Source organism: Neltuma alba, unplaced genomic scaffold, assembly GCF_004799145.2.
Source record: "Neltuma alba isolate B1F8T4 unplaced genomic scaffold, ASM479914v2 tig00006927_pilon, whole genome shotgun sequence".
In the NCBI taxonomy this organism is placed as follows: Eukaryota; Viridiplantae; Streptophyta; class Magnoliopsida; order Fabales; family Fabaceae; genus Neltuma; species Neltuma alba.
The window spans coordinates 63,905-83,433 of record NW_021634623.1 but is presented as its reverse complement, the minus strand read 5'-3'; the positions used below and the strand labels follow the sequence as shown (position 1 = coordinate 83,433).

Below are 19,529 nucleotides of genomic sequence, written 5' to 3'. Positions count from 1 at the left end.
ATAAGAGGTGTTACCATAAGAACAGAAGTAAAGGAGGGAGATATCGGTGGAGGACTGAGTAGAATCCCCAGCACAGAGCTATGAGGCATCCATGCTGGAGATGGAGCTGGCCAAGAGCTTATAGATTACCCGAAGATCTGGTTCAAGACACACTCAAAATCGAACTCAACCTCGACCTTAGCAATGCAAATAAACCGTTTGTTATGCTTTAGATAAAGAAACTACGGCAAATTAGCCACAATTAAGCAGTAATCCATAATTAAACTCCGGCCATGGTTTTTGTACTGATCCTTCTGGCTAGTTTAGCTAGGGTTCTATCCTTTTTTAAGATGAAATCAACAGCTACATGAATTCAAGTAAAAGTACAAACACATCAATCCAATTATATTCCAGATTGGTCATTTCATGTCTATTTAATGTAACACAATACTTGTTGGAAAGATCTATTTAAGTAATGAAGGATGACAACCCAACTACCATGAACCTGGAGCACCGGCCGTTGGGTTCCTGAATGCGGCGAAGTCCCAGTATGTTTTCAGTGAGAACGGTGGGAAAACAGTACAGCCTTCTTCCGTAATTTTAGATATCTGCAATATAAAAAATACTCATATGGCCATAGATAATAGACTCAAATAGATGAAGGAAACAAACTAATTTAGTAAATATCATGGTCTTATACTGCACTTGTATCCAATGACAGATGCTTTTTTCCCCCCGGGGTTGGGGGGGGGGGGGGAATCTCCACAGGACTAGGAACATACATAAATAACTCCACTTACCGGTCATATCGACCATACAAATTTATAAGATGAAAGATGATGCATTAATTTTTAGAAAAATATTAAAAAAGACCAGTATATATCTTGTGGAATGTGGACATTCCTACCCTTTAATCTTCTTTTCTAGCAGAACACGTGTTAACCTGTATAATATTTGACTCTAATTCCATAATAATTGCTCAGGCCGACATAATCCTATGAAGTATTAGTATAATGATCACTACATAAAAATCATTACAAATCAGTATGCTTTCAAATTATAACCTTGCCCCTTCATCCTGCATTACAAATCACTGTAGGAGAATAATGCTCTTAATTGATCACACACACCATTCTCCCTTCTTTCCTCACAATACAGGATCCTAAAAGGAGGGAGAAAATCATGATTCAATGCCCCCGCCATCTTCTCATATTCTATAGATAACCAAAACTAATCAGAATTCTGGGAATTATCAGTAAACTGCAAAAGAGACAAATATCTAGAAAACTATATCTGAAGCGTCAAGAAAACGAAAATTCTAACAACCCACTGAGGGAGAGGAAAAATCAAAGGGAACATATTAGATAAACTGCTCAAGATATTATTAGCATGGTGCATGGCGAAAGGTTAATTGGTATTCTAGTGCTAAGTGATGAACTAACAGTGTTACGAACAGTTATAAGTTGATAAGATACCAATGATCACATATAAAAGGCACAGAACTTGTAGGAAGGTGGCAGACAGTGGGCTGTATTTCTTTTTTGATAATGTGCAGGGAAGAAAGTTTATATAATGGGAGTGAGAGCACAGGCACCAAATCATCTATAATGAAGCATAACAACCATGTCATACCACTAACACCACTTTGCATGTTTTATGGTTTGCAACAAGAAGAATTATCCAACTAAGTAGGGTTGGCTTATTTACAGTTTAGCTTATCTAAAATTAAATTTTTTAAATCCTAGCACTATAAATAGCTATCCACACGTCCTTTATTGGTAGCTTGAAGTTATTTTCATTCCTTGTAGTAGGGCGATTTGCCCACACTAAGTTTTCAAGTTTAGCTTATTTAAGATTAAAATTTTTCCATCCTAGCACTGTAAAAAGCTATCTTTAGGTGCTTTATGGGTAGCTTGAAGTTATTTTCATTCCTCAGAGTAGGGAAATTTCCTTGACTATTGAGCTTCTGAGCGAGATCCTTGCTCTTATTTCTGTAATAGATTTTTCTTTCAATAAATTATTTAGTTTCATATCCTACATTAACATCCATAACAAATTCAGATGAAATTTTTGAGATTTTAATTATATGGTGCTATGGTGCAGGGAATGGAAGAGAATGACGTGTAAAGGATAAAGGACCTGAATCTTGTTGACAGCAGACCTATCCCGATACAAAAGCACACGCATGCATTTTTCCAGTAATTTAACACCCTCTTCAAAGGTCAAATTTTCATTCCATTCGTCACGAAGAATTGGCCTAGCCAAATGATTTCCAAGCCCCGTTGCCACATGGTCATCTTCAAAATTAATGCCAATCATGCTAACCTGGAAAAGATTCATAGTTACAAAATCTAAGTACCAAATGAACCTCGTAGATAAACTTACAGTGGAGTCAAATAAACAGATAGAAAACAAGATACCATGCCAAGATATTTCTGCCCGTTTTTAACACCACCAAGTATAAGCGAGTTCCACAGTGGATTGAATTTGTTACGCCTATTATACATCACACGAGTCAAGTAATTGTGCACCTCCTTAGGACCCAAAGAATTGCCATCATCCCACATATTGTCATATAGGCTGCAACAATCAACACCCAAAACCAAAAATTACGTGGAGATGTTAATGATCATAGAAGAAGGTAAGGGTTTCAGGTGAAAGGGGGAAAGAAGTGGAATACAATAAATTAACCAACACAACCAATGAGAAGAAGAAAAGCACGCGCAAACTGTTTCATTTAGCATCTCCTTTTATCATTCTCCCATGAAAAATTTAGGGCTTACATAAGTTCATCAAGGTAGCGAAGAATCTCCTGAAAATCGCTGATTTCACCACTGGCGCCAAGAAGAGTATGCTTTCCAACAGGCTTCAAGCGTTCAATGCTCTTGTATCGTAGGGTAGACCCATAGGAACCTACCATAATGAAACTATCATTACCTCATAGCATGAGACAGAGACAACGGAATAAAGGCTTTATTCTAGAAGTTCAACTCCACAGAGCAGGCAGTTATGATAAGAACTTCTAAAAAGTTCATGCCTTACAGAAATCCTCAAAAACATTTTAATCAAGTTTAGATGCCATTTAACATTTTGTATGAACGTATTCAATGACAGCCATAGTACAGGAATTTAAAAGTATCATCTCTGGAAGTCTCCACAAATAATCATATCAATCATAAGAACCACAGCACAACAGTCAACCAGAAGAAGGTGTATCTTTTATTTTAAAATAAAAATCACATGAAACAAATAAAAAAGAGCCACAAATTCAATCAAATAAGCTGAAGCTGACTCCAACTAGCCTCATATGCTTCTATTTGATGATGACAAAGAAAATCATTAATGCCCAATCTTTTTGTCAGCAAAGCATTAATTCAAATGATCAAGCATACAATGAAGCTGCAATATCACATGAATGAACATACAATAAACTTGTAAGTTGCAACTAACCTCCCATATCAGCAGCCATAAGAATCCCATCTTTGTATTTGATGGCTACAACCGATGATCCAGTTACGTAAGGGTACCTAACAATGAAGGGAGGGAAATAGGATAAAAACATCTCTATGACTGCACAGTTCAATGCTTAAATAAAAATTAAGTTCTCCAGTTCAAAACCACTCAAACCCTAAAATCTGCATATCTTTGTTACTAGGAGGGGAGAGAGAGAGAGACAGAGAGAGAGAGAGATGTAGAAGACATACAGAGTTCTCTCTGATTCAGCCACAGAGCCCATGATGCCTGGAGTTATTTGGACTGTAAGAGAAAAGAGAAGATCGCAAGTTTCTCCTTTCTGACGAAGTCCTGAAGTAATATATATTGAACAATAAAACAAACCGAAGATAACAAATTTTCCAGGAAAATAACCAAAAAAACTATTAAGATACACAATTAAGAAGCATCACTTTTTACATGCCAGCTTAGATTAAGAAGTATTAAAAAAAAATACTACATAAATTCATTAATTTTACATTTTAAACCAAAATTTAACAACATTTGAGTAATCAACAAAATAGTATAACCAAAATAAAATTATTTTTAGAACACACTGACTCATGGCCACCTGAAAGCCAATCTGACTCATCGCCTCAGTGCAAAGTATAAAACAACAATTAAATTGCTATACAATTACTCATAGTGGGCTGGCGACAAAAAAATACTCATTTCAGCATTAGCACTCCAACAAAATTTGATCATGATCTACCAGTTTGCTACAATTTTAGCAAAGATGGAGCTTTGGACATAAGACATAAATTCTGAAATTCTGCCTAATGGAATGTATCGATTAAGATGTTGTTCAAGCTCAAGACAGTTTTCCTGCCATTAACAGGAAGGAAAAAACTCTTCCTATCCTTACATTTTCACTCAGCGAATTTGAGAAATACTGATACATGTGAAAGGCTTATTTTAATAGAAGGGTCGTTGATTTTGACAAATAATAGGGCAGATTTACTGTTACCTTCTAGAGCACTAGGTAGCTTTCACCTTTGTAAGAAAGATAACAAAATTCAAGGAGTGGGGCATAGGAAACTGCTGCTCCAGAGAGCCTCTAGAAATAAAAGATATGACCCAGGAAGCAAAGCAGGAGAATCGGAAAACTGAGCTGAAATAGAAGGCAGATGAGATAGGTGAGCAACAGAAGAAGGAAGTTAAAGCACTATTGCAGGGATTTTCTAAGGTTTGCCAAACACCCACTTCATTACCCCGCCGTATTGGTAACAACCAGCCTAAAAAGCAGTTGTTGAAGAACATTTCTAGCAGATGTTGAGTAATGAAATCATAAAACCAATCTGCAGTTCATTTGCCTCTCTGGGGATCTTATTAAAAAAATAAAAAGAAGGATGTTCCACCACACTTTTGGGTAGAGCAATGGAAGCTTAATGACCAAAGCATAGAAGAACTAGCTTTCGACACTCGATACTTAATGATTTGCATGGAGCGACTTATTTCACTAAATTGGATACTAGGGCGAAATATCACCAAATCAGAATGAGACAAGGAGATATTCATCAAAAATGTGTTTAGGACACAAGAGGGCTTTCATGAAATTTTGGTGTTGCCATTCAAGTTGATCAATTCTCCTACAACTTTCAAGAGTTAATGAATAGCTTATCAAAGCAGTATCTTAGGAATTGTTTCATGATATTTTAGTCTACATTAAGACGTGGGGAGAATGAATTGGCAATAAGTAAGTTAGCTAATCGAAATTGTCCCCAACATGAGTATCGAAATCCGATGCATCACATAATGCAAATGCAGGTTTGAAACTGTATAAAGGGGAAAAAAAAAATTGCGACGATTAGTTCGACAAACAGAAGCTTTCCTTAAATTAGGGATCTATAAAAAATAAATTCAACAGACATTAGAGCCAAAGATGGGAACCACATGACTTACAGTTGAGTGATCGAGAGGAAGAAAACTGGGAAAACGAAAATTATTTCGGAGAGTAGAAGATAAACGAGGAGAGCGAGTCAGTCCGAAGCGCAAGGGTCAGTAGAAACAGGGAACCCCAACGCCAAAAGAGTTCAGGGTCGACCCGAAGGGGTGGTTTTTTTTTTTTCCCCCCCCCGCTGTTCAAGAAAGCAACAGAGAAAATATAAAAATTGTTATGAATATTGTGTGGATGTCCATTTACCCCTTGCTCTTCATCTTCTCCAAGTAACTTCCACTACCTCCACCATCCATTACTCCTCCACTACCCATTACTCCTCCACTACCCATTCACTCTTGTAACTTACCTCCATCCACATTCATGGGATTGATCATCCACTATTTGTCATTTAAGAACAATGGTAACCTATTTGTAAGACTATGCCTATAAATAGGGCATGTCATTTGTGTTGTAATGCAAGTGAAGAAATACAAAAGCAATCTCATTCTCTTGTCTTCATCTTTCTACTTTTGTGGTTTCATTTTTGGTTCTATTTCATAACACGTTATCAGCACGAGACTCTACCATCAGAATCCATGGCTCCTAGTTGATACACGTTGAAGTTTTGTTCGTTGAATGAAGATAGTTTGATCCGAACAGTTTGGTAAGATTTCTCCAATTTATTTAGAGGAAATGATGGTTTTGCATCTTAACCATATTGATTCATTGGCAACCAAATATTTTATTTATCGTATTGAGATATGAAAATTTTTATTTCTTACTTTTCTTATATTTTTATGATCCTACTATCCTTAAGACTTATTGATTTGCTATGATGTTTTTGTTTATCTATAAAATTACTATATATGATTATCATCTCTGATATTGGTTAATTGTTGTCTTGGAAAGTAAAATGTTAAACATATAAATGAATGGCTAATAGCCATTATATTCTTGATTTTGTGATTAGATGGCCAGAAGCCACATCACGTTTTGATGATTATTTGATAAAAGACCATCTTGTGGTAGTAACAGATGGCATGACAAGACTGTCACAATTTGATAATGTATATCAAAGTCCTGAAGATTGATGGTTAAAACCTCACGATACAAAAGAACTTTGTAGTTTTGAAAATTTTGTTATAGTCCGGAAAACTAATATTTGAGAAAAATGATGATATACTATTGAAAGCAAGGAATATATCCATAAGAGTGATAAAGAATATGATAACATTGTATCAGTGGAACTGATAACTAAAAGGGCAATAATCTTGGGACTTGACTATTGAATCATAATAGCAGAATTAGTAATGGCCCTATGATCAATATGATAAAATTATTAACAACTGTTATCATATTTTGAGTTGTCTTTCATATTCCTCTTAAATTATATAGTTCCTGAAGAACTAAATGTAATAGTATTAATATAGTTCCAGAAGAACTAATACTGATTTTTCTTTATGAGCAGACAAAGTATTGATAGTGAAAAATATGACCCATAGATCTATATCACAGCTTTGGTTCTCCAAAGAGTGTAAATGTTATAGTATAATTGGATCAAAGTCCGTAACTATATATGAACTAGGAAGTACTTAGGCTTCCAAGCAAAAGATATGTTATTGGCTTTAACCCATTTTATGCTAGCAGCTATTTATGAAATATATGAATAAATGAATCATATTTGAATGACTCAATCTTGAGGGGAAAAACTATTGAAATACAAATATGAGTTGATATTGGATATATTTTTCATATCAATTTCATAAATGGATATCATCAATCATATATTATATTGAAAAGTTTATTATTGGTAACGAAACATGATACAGTAAACCAGAAGTTTACTGATATAATTAGATTTATTGTTGGCATGACTTGTTTGATCATCTTAAACTATATAATTATTGAAGATTATGTATTGATATCCATTGAAGAACCAGAAGATTCTTCCGAATAGCCAACATTTTTAACAATCCGTATGTGCTGCTTGTTCTCAAAGAAAATTGATTATAAAATATCACTAGTTATGTTTTTATTTTCGAATGGATCACTATATTTCTGGAAATATATATGGGCCCATTTAGAAGCACATAAGCCATACAAGTATTTAATATTTGATAGATGCATCTATATAAAATGGTAAGATGTGTGATTGATATTAATTTGCAACCTGAAGTTTGCAAGATTATTTAGATAAATATTTCCAGACTATGTGATTCCCAAAACTTGATTTCAAAGATGCTAATGAATTTATATATCAGGCTTTTAATGTTGAAAAGTCTGCTTAACAAATTGATCTAGCAAAATCATTTGTTGATGCCTCCGTGAATAGCTTGATCAATATTTATGAGAACAAATTTTTCCATTTTAGTGTTGGCATATTTGATATATTGCAGCACTTATAGACATCAAGGCAACAAAATTCTCCCAATGAAATTGGCTTTTGGTCAGGAGCAAGATATTTTCCATCTAAAGATTGAAATGTGTAATATTTATTCTTACCAATCCACCACAATGCACATAGATGGATATTTAAAGAAAGTTGGGACATATGTTGGGTAAGAACCTCCTTCTTCTTGTTTGTTTTTAAATGGAACAAAATAATGTTCCTAAAAGAAGCAAATGGATTTAGGAGACTTATACTACATAATTAGTTGACTGTTATTCGACAAAGTTTTCCTAACATGAGGGGGAGAAATTGAGTAGCTGGAAAAGAGAATGCATGGAATGCATTATTACTATTAAATATAGATCCTCAAATATATCAGTATGGACCAGAAGTTCATCAAAATTGCATTCATGAAATGCTACAAAGTATTTTACTGACCTGAATAAAAAAATTTTAAATCTCTTATTCCAGCTGAAAATGCTCCAATTATTTTGAATATTAAGACATGCCAGAAGCATGAGAGGTTAATCGGTTCCAATATAAATATCTTGAATAAAGAGGAGCATACAACTTAGAAGTTATATTGAGGAGGCATGTACTCTAGAAGAGTGTCAAGACATAACTAATTGTAAAACTCCAGAAGAGGTTCAGGTACCTGAAAAGAAAGAAAGAGATCTCAACAAGTTATGTCACAAAAGAAAAAATGGAACCGAAAAGGTAAAGTTGTCGACAATGATTTTCATAAGAATATCACATGATAAAAAGAGGATCTTACGTATAGATCTATCATACAAAGTAATATAAATTTGGCCAAGAAGAAAAGGAAAAGGAAAAGGATGTGATGAAAATATCATTTCAATATGTGAAAATGGGCCTGTAGTCCCAACACATGAAATATAAAGTTTCTATAAATATGGACGTTTATGTGAAAATATAGATTTTCACAAATGATTATGATGAAACATATTATTTTGTAGTGGATATAATTTTACATATTTGAATAGTCTGGCATTATGAAATGTGCCTGCTAGATGACCCCTGGATGAGGATCATTAAATAGTAAAATTTACATGATAATCCTTGAAGGATTCAAAAATATGCCAGGAGCATATATAAGAAAATCTTTCAGTATATAAAATATTATGAAGATTAAAATAATTTCAGTATGTATGATCCATTTTATAGTTTTGAATCAAAATATATGAAATTCCCTAAAGAATTTCACTTGCCAGAAGCATACAATTTAAGTTCTTGAGAACAAAGATTAAGTTAAATAAGTTGCCAGAAGCAATCAGGGCGTATGTGGTATAACCGACTAAGTAAATATCGATTGAAGAAATGATATAAAAATGATCCAATTTGCCCATGTATTTTTATGAAAAGATCTGAAAGTGAGTTTGCTATAATTGTTTATGTTGATGACATTATTAGAACTCCTGAAGAGCTTACAAAAGCTATGGATTGCTTAAAGAAAGAATTTGAAATGAAGGGCTTGAAAAGAACAAAGTTTTGCTTCGGATTGCAAATTGAATACTTGAGAAATGAAGATTTTTGTGTATCAAATAATTGATACAAGAAAGGCCTTAAAGTGTTTTTATATGGATAAATTACATCCATTATGTACTTTGATGGTTGTGAGATTTGTGGAGGTGAATAAAGACCCTTATATATTTTGAGAAGGTGATGAAGAACTACTTGGTCCAGAAGTACCAAATCATAGGTCCAGAAGTACCATATCATATCTTATCAGTCATGCATGACGTCACATATCATTTGCTATTAACTTACTGGTAGGATATAATTCTTCACCAAAGACATTGGAATAGAATTTGATATTCTTTTCTGATTCACATGCTGGTAATTCCAAATGGAGTATTTATCTCACAAGATCCAAAAAAATGGTGAAATATATATCCAGCAAATTCGTTCAAGTAAAAATCTAGCAGATTTGTTCACCAAGTCACTTCCTATTACAATATTTGAAAAGTTTATTCATGACATCAGATGTCACAGGCTCAAGGATATCAATTGATGTTATCAAGAGGGGGAGTTAATACACGCTGTACTCTTTTTCCCTTGTCTATGGTTTTTTCCCACTGGGTTTTCCTAGCAAGGTTTTTAATGAGGCAGCATCAAATAGTGTATCAGTGAATGTGTACTCTTTTTCTTCTACTAGGTTTTTATCCCACAGGGTTTTTCCTAGTTGAAGTTTTTTAACGAGGCACATATATTATATAATGGACATCCAAGGGGGAGTGTTATGAATATTGTGTGGATGTCCATTTACCCCTTGCTCTTCATCTTCTCCAAGTAACTTCCACTACCTCCACCATCCATTACTCCTCCACTACCCATTCACTCTTGTAACTTACCTCCATCCACATTCATGGGATTGATCATCCACTATTTGTCATTTAAGAACAATGGTAACCTATTTGTAAGACTATGCCTATAAATAGGGCATGTCATTTGTGTTGTAATGCAAGTGAAGAAATACAAAAGCAATCTCATTCTCTTGTCTTCATCTTTCTACTTTTGTGGTTTCATTTTTGGTTCTATTTCATAACAAAAATACTAAAGTTCAAAAAAGTCCATTCACGAAATTTCAAAAAACAAAAAGACAAGTTAAAAATTGCAATATTTAGTAAAAGAAGTAGTGCCATTTTTTTTTAAAAAAAATAATCAAATAACTAAAATATTCTTGTATCAGTTTTTTTTTAAAAAAAACTACCAAACTTATTATTATCAGTATATTTCTTGTCATTAGTTTTTCAATATTTATTATTATCAGTTTAATACTTATTAATAAATATCTTGTTATTGTTAACATTTTTTGTCATTTGCTATTTAATACTTACCATTGTTAGTTCACAACTTGTTAATAAATTTTTATACAGAGATATTTTTATCATTTAATTATATTTGCATGATCTGGTATTTTGTAAATGTAATCAAATGACTAAAATGTCCTTGTATCAACTTTAAAAAATATATTAAACTTATCATTACCAATATATTTCTTGTCATTGATTATTCAATACTTATCATTGTCGGTTTATAACTTATTAATAAATATCTTATTATTATTAACATTTTTGTCATTTGCTATTTAATACTTATCATTATTAATTCACAACTACTTGATAAAATTTTTCATATCATAACATTTTTGTCATTTAACTATATTTGAATCATCTGGTATTTTGTAAATGTAATTAAATGACTAAAATCTCCTTATATCAGTTTTTTTTACAAAAAAAAAAAAGTTATCAAGCTTGTTATTACTAGTACATTTTTTGTCATTGATTATTCGATACTCGTCATTGCTAGTTTACAACTTATTAATAAATATCTTGTTATTGTTAATATTTCTTGTCATTTGCTATCACAACTTGTTAATAAACTTTTTTGTACAAGAGCATTTTTGTCATTTAACTGTATTCGCAAAATACCAGATCAAGCATAACTTCCTCTGAAATTTTGATCCCGTATGTGCCTGAATTGGAATATTGTAATTTTTAAATTTTTTTAAGGTCATTTTCCCAATTTTTTGGGCATATTTTGTTATTTCAAACTTTATAAAATCATTAGGAATATTCTAAACACCCACCAAGATACAAAGCATTTTCTGGACAAACTCTTTTTTTGGGCGCAAAGAAGTTCTGGACAAATAATAAAATGTCGAGCTTAAACCACAAGTGAAACAAGTCATCCTTTCTTTTTTTTTTGGCACCTTTCCTTTGGGCCTAAAAAATATTGGATTAAGATGTGAATTTGTTTGAAAAATTACTCAGGAGTGCTGGCACTCAGAAATTCTTTTTGGTACCGATACACTCTGAAAATTAAAATCGTAACAATATCACTTCTTATTATTAAAAATGTTAGCACTTAACATCACTATTTTGTTAGTTAACATTAGTCTTTTTAACAATATGAGACAATATTACGATGATTTTTGAAGCAAATTTATACCCTAAAAAAACTTTCAAGTGCTCAGCCCTTCTAAATAAAAATTTTCAGAATAAATTTGTACCTTAACTCAAAAATATATAAGAAGGAAAATGACATTTATGTCGAGAAAAAAAAGTTTTAAGATGAGACTGGACGTTGAATGGGCTAAAGCACTGGTTCGAGGTTAGGGATAGAAATAAGCCAGGCGGCTTGTAAGGAGCATGTGGCCTGGCCTATCTAGATATCAGAATAGACTCAAGCCTGTTTACTTTATTAGGCCAGGCGCAAGCCTGATAGTAAGCCTGTTAAGCCTATCAGGCAGCTTGGGCCTGTTATCTTTTTTTTTTAAGGTTAAAATTGCAAATTGACAGGAGAGAATCTGCTATTCTGATTGGATAATTGAGAAAACTTCACCCACATAAACGTGTTATCCAGAGCCTATTGCGTGCTTCATTTCATTTCCATTCTCTATAATAAAAATAATTGATGTATGTATAATAACACATATTTGAACAGAGAAAGAAAACATAAGTGCATTAAAAAAAAATAAAAGCATCATTCATTTATTTGATCCATGCTTTTCATATTAATCTTATATAGAATTGACCTATTATGTTTTAGACCGTATATATGTATGCTTAATCTAATTCTTATTATAATAGTTGCTTAATTAATTTAAATAAATAAATAAATAATAAATGTAAATTTTTTTTTTAAAAACAACCACGTGAAACAATAGGATCAAATATCATTTTGTTAGTAAATTAGTTTGAACAAAAGATAAATTTAAAATATAAAAGCGATTAAAGATGTTTCATATTTTAAACTAGATCTAGTCATCAACTAATTTTTATACTAGAGATAGGATGAAGTGATATTTTTATACTAGAGTGAAATTATGTTTTCTAATCATTTTTCATATTAGATTTTTTTTGGGGCCTAAGGAGACATGTTTTACAAATTGATTTAATTCGATAATTTCATATTTTTTTTGTTTGTATTCTAGATAAATTGGGTTGAATTATTGTAATTTTGAATTGATTTATATGAGTTTAAAATTCATTAAAAAAAAAGCATCTTAACGGGCCATAGGCCAATTAAAAGGCCTTTCACAAGCCACAGGCCGCAGGCCAAGCTCAGGCCAACAGGCCTCACCACAGGCCAGGCCTGTTAGGATGTGTTTGGTTGGATGAGAGGGGAGGGGAGGGAAAATGAGCCCTTCCCCTTATTTGGTTAAAAATTTTGGAGGGGAGGGAAGCCAAAATGTTCCCTCCCCTCCCCCCATTTTACCTCCCCTCCAAATTGAGGGTTTTTGGAGGGAAGCTAAATTTTTGGACCATTATGCCCTTATGATTTTTTTGATATTTCACAACTACCCATAAAATATGTTATTATGATATTTATTTTAAATAAAAATATATTATCCTAAGTAAAAAATAAAAAATATAAATTATTATAATTAAAAAATATATTATAATAAAAATTAATATAAATTATTATAAAAATAAAAAACATTATTTAAATAAAAAATATAATATTATAAAATTAATTTTTTTTATAAATATATTATTATTAAATATATTTTAAAACTGAAAAAAGGCATAGCCTAAAGAGAATAAAATTTCATTTTTTTAGAGCATATAAAATTTGTTAATTTGATTATGTCAAGTATATTATTATATTAATTAGAATTTAAAAAATATTGTACCAATTTTTTAATGCACATATTAACATGATAAGACTGAATTTTTATTAAATTATATTATTTAAATTAAGAAGTAAATTAATTTATATAATATCTCAATAAAAAAATATAAACTAATATATAATGGTAAAATAGTAAATTGATTATTAGTATCCCTCCCCTCCTCGTCTTGAACCAAACAAGGGATCATTAAATATCCCTCCCTCCCCTCTTTTTTAATTAAATCAAACAAGGTGAGGATGAAACCTCCTCTCCCCTACCCTCCTCTCAAACCAAACAGACCCTTAAAGGTGAGGTCTGACCTGTTTCCACCCCTATTCAAGGTGTAATGATCAGACTATAGTGAGACCAATTTTAATTAAATTAATAAATTTAAAAACAAACATGTATGACAAATGAGAATATCTTATAAACTATTTATCCACATCAAATTATACACATACAAATCACCAAAATCATCAAATATACTGGATTCATTGTTCAATCAAGCCAGCACAAGCTTTCATAATTAACAAGACCCACCATGAATCATCCAACATATAACACTAAAGAAAAACGAACCAAAATACAAAATAATATCGCTTTCGTTATTAAGAATTAAGAAATTTTTTTAAGAAAATAAGAAAAACCATTCAAATCGATTTAGATAGTTTTCCACTGGTTCTTATCGGTTTTTCACCAATTCACTTTTTAGACATTGGTTCTTCTAAGGGTGTTCAATACTTCACATATGATTGGCTTCCAATAGAACAAACAATCCGATGTGATTCTAATAACACTTCATGTAAGGAAGTTAATGTTAGTGCAGAACTCACCCAAAAGGAGGTGAATTGGGTAATTATAAAAAAAATTAAACAAATTTAAAACTTATATAAAGAAGTAAATATATCATTGATGTTAAATAGAGATAAAGACTGGCGCACAACACTGGTATGGTCCAAACTAATCAACCTACATTCAATTCTCAAAACATCTTTTGAGAATTTTCATCGTAGTCCCAAAATTAATATGAGTTCTCATTACAAGAAAAAATGTCTTTTACACCAATTAAAATGGGCCTTTGACATTGATAATATGATAATACGGTCGATGTAGAAACAACTGATGTTAAAAGTCTCCATTTTTTACATTAATGGGGTGGCTGGTGTAAGAAACAATGCTTTTAACACCGGTTATAATACCAACCAATGTAAATATCAAAAATTTAAATAAAAAAGGGATTAAGATGTAAATATGTCTATAAACCTATACTAAGAGGCTGTTTGGCTATTGCCAAAAGTACTTTTAGAAAATACTTTTTTGTAAATCGAGATAAACTCCTTCATATATTTACATCGTATACTGTAAAATCACTTTTAAAATTATGATTTGGTTTCCATCCAAATACTCCCTAAATATATATTTAGCACTATAAACAAACCTTGGGTGTAAACATACATATGAAAATTTCAAAAAGTAACAAAAATGCTATGACCATTAACTATTATAACATTGACTATTTGTTTAATCAAAGATACTGATGTGAATGTTGATGTGACTTAAAGGGTCTAATAAAAAATAATGACGGTGCAAATATACCCATAAATTTTTTCCAAATGTGCGTCTAATACCATAAACAAACATTGGATGTAAAAATATTCATAATCATTCCAAAAGAACCCAAAAATACTATAGTCATTTAATTTGTCAAAAAGGTTCAAATTTTTTCAACTTAAAGCCATAAAAAATAATTCCAAATTGTTCCAAAAAGATATAATGAAGTACAAAAATAAGATGTGACACAAAGAAAATTAGTGATGGAAAAATTCTGTCAGTAATTTCTATCACAAAATGTTTTGTGATGGAAGTTAGTGACGGATTAGTGACAAAATGTTTCCATCACTAATCATTTAAAGCAAAATCAGTAATGAACTTGTGATAGAATTTAGTGACAAAATAATCCGTTGTTGATTTAGTGACAGAATGAAATCCCATCACAATTAGCAATGGAAATTCTATGTCACTAAATTCCGTCACTAATTTTAGTGATGGAATTTGTAAGGGATTAGTGACGGAATAAAATTCCGTCGCTATTCCATCACTAATTCCCCCCCTTTTTTTCAATGTTGATTCAAATTATATAGATGTTCTTGAACTTTTCGGGATCCATTCTTGATAACATCCCACATGATATTTTGAGTTTTCTTATGATCTTGTGAGGCCAAAGCAAGGTTATAAACTAACCACATAATAGAATTGCGGTAGACAATTTTTGGATCTTCACTAGTTGCACACTGTCCTCTATGTTGACAATCAATAACTTTGCATTTTTTGACCATCTCTTCAAGAAGTATTTGTTTGGTACTCTTATCACACAATTAATGTTATAAACTCTCAATGCATGTAAACAAAGAATACCCATAGATTCAAATTTCGTATAATTACAAGTAACATCCTTATTAGATGAATCAAATTGGATAAGCCACCTTTTTACTCTTTTCCTTCCTTCCACAACTCATAATAAAAAATGTTCCCATCCCTTTTAATTTCTTTAAACAAAACCCTTACTCCATCCAAATATTCTTTCTCAAACAATTTGAAATTTTTTATAGTATAAATTTTCAATGCATAGGATAAAGTCTTGTTACCATTGATAGCACATGAAGGAATGCCTTCATTGTTGTGAAAATCTTCTTCACCCTCAACGCTTCTCCATTTTTCCACCATCTTCTTAAAAGCTAAAAAAAATTCTGTAAGAGAAGTTTTTTTTGTAGATATATCATCCAAAACACTATTAGTGTTCTCATTTCTTTGAGAAGATTTTATATTTGTAGAAAACATATATTTGCCAAATGCAGCTGACCGTTTATGCTGAATTACGTACAGTCTATTCAACCAATTATGGTCACTAAGGCTAAATCTCTTCATCATTTCATCCCATGTGAGATCAAATTCCTCTTCTAAGTCACACTGTTTCATGTGCTTTTGAAATAATGATTGAAACTCCTTGTTAGAGTTCAAACAACCCAAATGACATAGGGCATTTTTAGATAAATGGTCGATTGCTTTGGCCATAGCAGCATCTTGATCAATGACAATAGTTTGTGGCGATCAATTTCCCATAGACATCAGAAATTGTTTAAACAACCATTCAAAAGATTCTGCTAATTCGTTCATAAAAAAGCTCAACCAAATATTACATTTTGTCAATGATGATTTATCCTAACAAATGACCCACAAATTAAATCATATTTATTTATACGATAAGTTGTGTCGAAAACCACCACATCTCCAAAACAATCATAATTAATTGTTGATCTCCCATCCCTCTAAAAAACAATTGTCAAATGTAACCCATGGTCAAATTGAACACTATAATAAAACATTGGATCTTTAGCTTGATAACTTTGTAAAAAGTCAACTAAACTTTTTCCATCCCCAGCTTTAATCACTTTCAACTTTGTTTATTGACAAAATTATAGCAATCCTTTTCTAAAAATATGATATTATCAAAACCATGTGTTTCTTCACCAAAAATCTCCACATATCCTTAGCTCTAATTCTAGTAGTTACCATAGAACTAATAAGTTCACCCTTAGCTGTAGGAATATTCCTAACAGAATGCATCAAATACCTATGCTCTTGTTTTACAAATTCATGATTATGCTCAATAATTAATTTAGTGATCTTCCATAGACCATCCAATTGAATAGTAAACTGAATCATTGCTTGACAATTTGTCCTAATATTCATTCTAGTAAATGAACTACTACCATATTCTTCTAAATATTTAGATCCTTGTTTTGAACACACATAATCCTTTGTATGAGTCTTGTCAGTTCTAGCAGCGAAGGTTTGTTTTGATTTTCTCAAAGAAAAAATCCAAATGATATCACTACTATAGAATTACAAGTACTTGACGCCAAATACTTAATGTTTATAACAAAAACTATTAAATAAGGTGAGGCAGAATTCGCCAAAAGAAAAATTGACGATTATAAAAGGAACTGTCAATTTTTCTTTGAGAATACTTGATGGTTCTTAAAGGAAATGTCAAGTATTCTTGACAAATATTGGACGGTTCCTTTAAAAACCATCAAGTTTAGTAATACTTGACGGTTTTTTATTATAACCGTCAATTACTTGACAGTTATATTAGAAAATTGTCAATTATTGTGTTTTAAAACTGCTAAATTTGTTCATTTCACTCGATCTCATTTTAAAATTTTAGGCACCCTTCTGGTTCGCAAACTTTGCCAGACCTCCCAGCCCTCTAATCCACCATCCCCACATCATTTTTGGTCTTTCCCTTCTTTTTTTTTGTGGTTCTTCCTCCATCATCGTCACTCTCTGTGGTCCTCCTTCGTCATTATCCCGTCGCATTGTTGTCGCAGCGTGTTCTCCAGATTTTATAGTTTCAAGTTGGTCGTGTTCTTCTTTAAAATCCCTAATTTGATTTTGTGGTTCCTTCTAAATGATTTTAGTTGAAACTAGATGATAGGATGGGAAATTATTTTTGCTCCATTATCATTTCTCTGTTCGGCCAAGAAGAATTTTTTTAAAACATACTTTGATCAGTTTTAGTTCCATGCTCTTTTCAATTTCTGTTTTTGCCATAAATTCTTTGCTTTTGTAATTGAAATTGACTTGAGGGCCCTATGTTTTAGGTTTTTCTAAATTATTGAATGTTAATTAATTCAGACGTTGTTATTGAAACTGCCTTACTACTGGTTTGTTGTTTAATACTTTATTTGAAGTCAAATAGAGGGTATAAAGGCTGGGAAATACTATTGATTTATTGCTTAATACTTTATAAGCCGTTATGCTGCCAAATTTTTTTTTCAAATGAAATAGTACATTAGTAGTAGTAGAATATTTTTCAAACTGAAGTCAAAGTGAATTTTTGTTGAATTACTACTTCTTAGCAACTAGAATTACTAGTTGTCAACAAGTAGAATTAAAGAAGGATAAATGTGATCAATAGTGCCTCATACATTAACTTTCTGTTTTTATTTAATTCTCACAATATCTTTTAGTCGCTGATCACATTTTTCCTCTAAATAATTCATCTTAGTTGGAGACCATAGACAAGGAATAAATGTTCATCAATCGTCTATCAAAGAAATATTGGGATGGGGTAGAAGATTTTATTAATTTTGTGGTTGAGCACGCCGATGATCGTAGTAGGGCTATTTGCCCTTGTCTTAAGTGTTGCCTTCTAAAGTGGGTTTCGCCATCTATTTGTGAGAGCTACTTAATTATCAATGGAATCAACCAAAATTATAAGTGATGGACAAAGCTTAGAGAGATAAGAGATATAAGTAATAATAGTCGAGGGCATAGTGAAACCTATGGATCATCTAATTTTGATACAAGTACATATGAAGCTGACCGTCTTGAGGATATGACCAATGCGATTGAACGGGAACTTTAGGATTGTCCAGAAATGTTTGACAAATTAAAGTGTGATGCTAAGATAGCTCTATAGAAAGGTTGTACTGACTTCACAAAATTATTTGCAATTTTGAAACGTGTAATTTGAAGGTAAGAAATGGATAGAGCAACACAAGCTTCACAAAACTACTTTTGCTTGTTAAACAAATGCTACCAAAAGAAAACGAGTTTTAAGCAAAACATATGACGCAAAGTGTAACATACTTAAAAAATTTTCAAAAAAAAAATTGTTAAATTAAATAATATTTTATTATTTTAAAAAAAATCCAGCTTTCCACTGAATTCGGTGGAAAGACTAGGCATTTAGTGAAGAACAAAGAAAAAAAATGGGGGACGTTGAAAAAATGGAGAGATAATTAGTGAAGAAGAAGGGAAAAAAGAAGAAGAAGGAAGGAATGGATGAAGGAAGAAATAAGAGAGGAGCATTTATTTGAGGAAGGAAAAATGAGAGAACGGTTAGTTGGAAGATGAAAGAGGGAGTTTAAAAGTGAGAGGGCGATGCAGAAATCATACTGAGAGGTATGGGAAGAGAGAGAGAGAGAGAGAGGCAGAGAGAAATCAAAAGAGTGAGTGAAAGTACGTGCTGTTGGAAGGACAAGACGAGATTTGAGGATCATCTAGATACACAAAACTATTTCTTTTTGTCAAATTTTCCTTATAAATATTTTCTATATATTTATAGCATTATATTATTAGTATCA

At 31.8% G+C, this 19,529-nt stretch overlaps 1 protein-coding gene across 1 annotated transcript; it reads right to left on the bottom strand.

The window, feature by feature from the left end:
* Nucleotides 1-298: 298 nt before the first annotated feature.
* On the bottom strand, nt 299-3,783 carry LOC114751447 (proteasome subunit beta type-4). The gene is made up of 6 exons (XM_028940122.1): nt 3,684-3,783; nt 3,430-3,506; nt 2,763-2,892; nt 2,400-2,559; nt 2,119-2,304; nt 299-587 (listed from the first exon to the last, which is right to left on the bottom strand). Exons 1-6 carry the CDS (start codon nt 3,713-3,715, stop codon nt 474-476), a joined length of 699 nt encoding a protein of 232 aa, XP_028795955.1. The 5' UTR covers nt 3,716-3,783; the 3' UTR covers nt 299-473.
* Nucleotides 3,784-19,529: the final 15,746 nt, after the last annotated feature.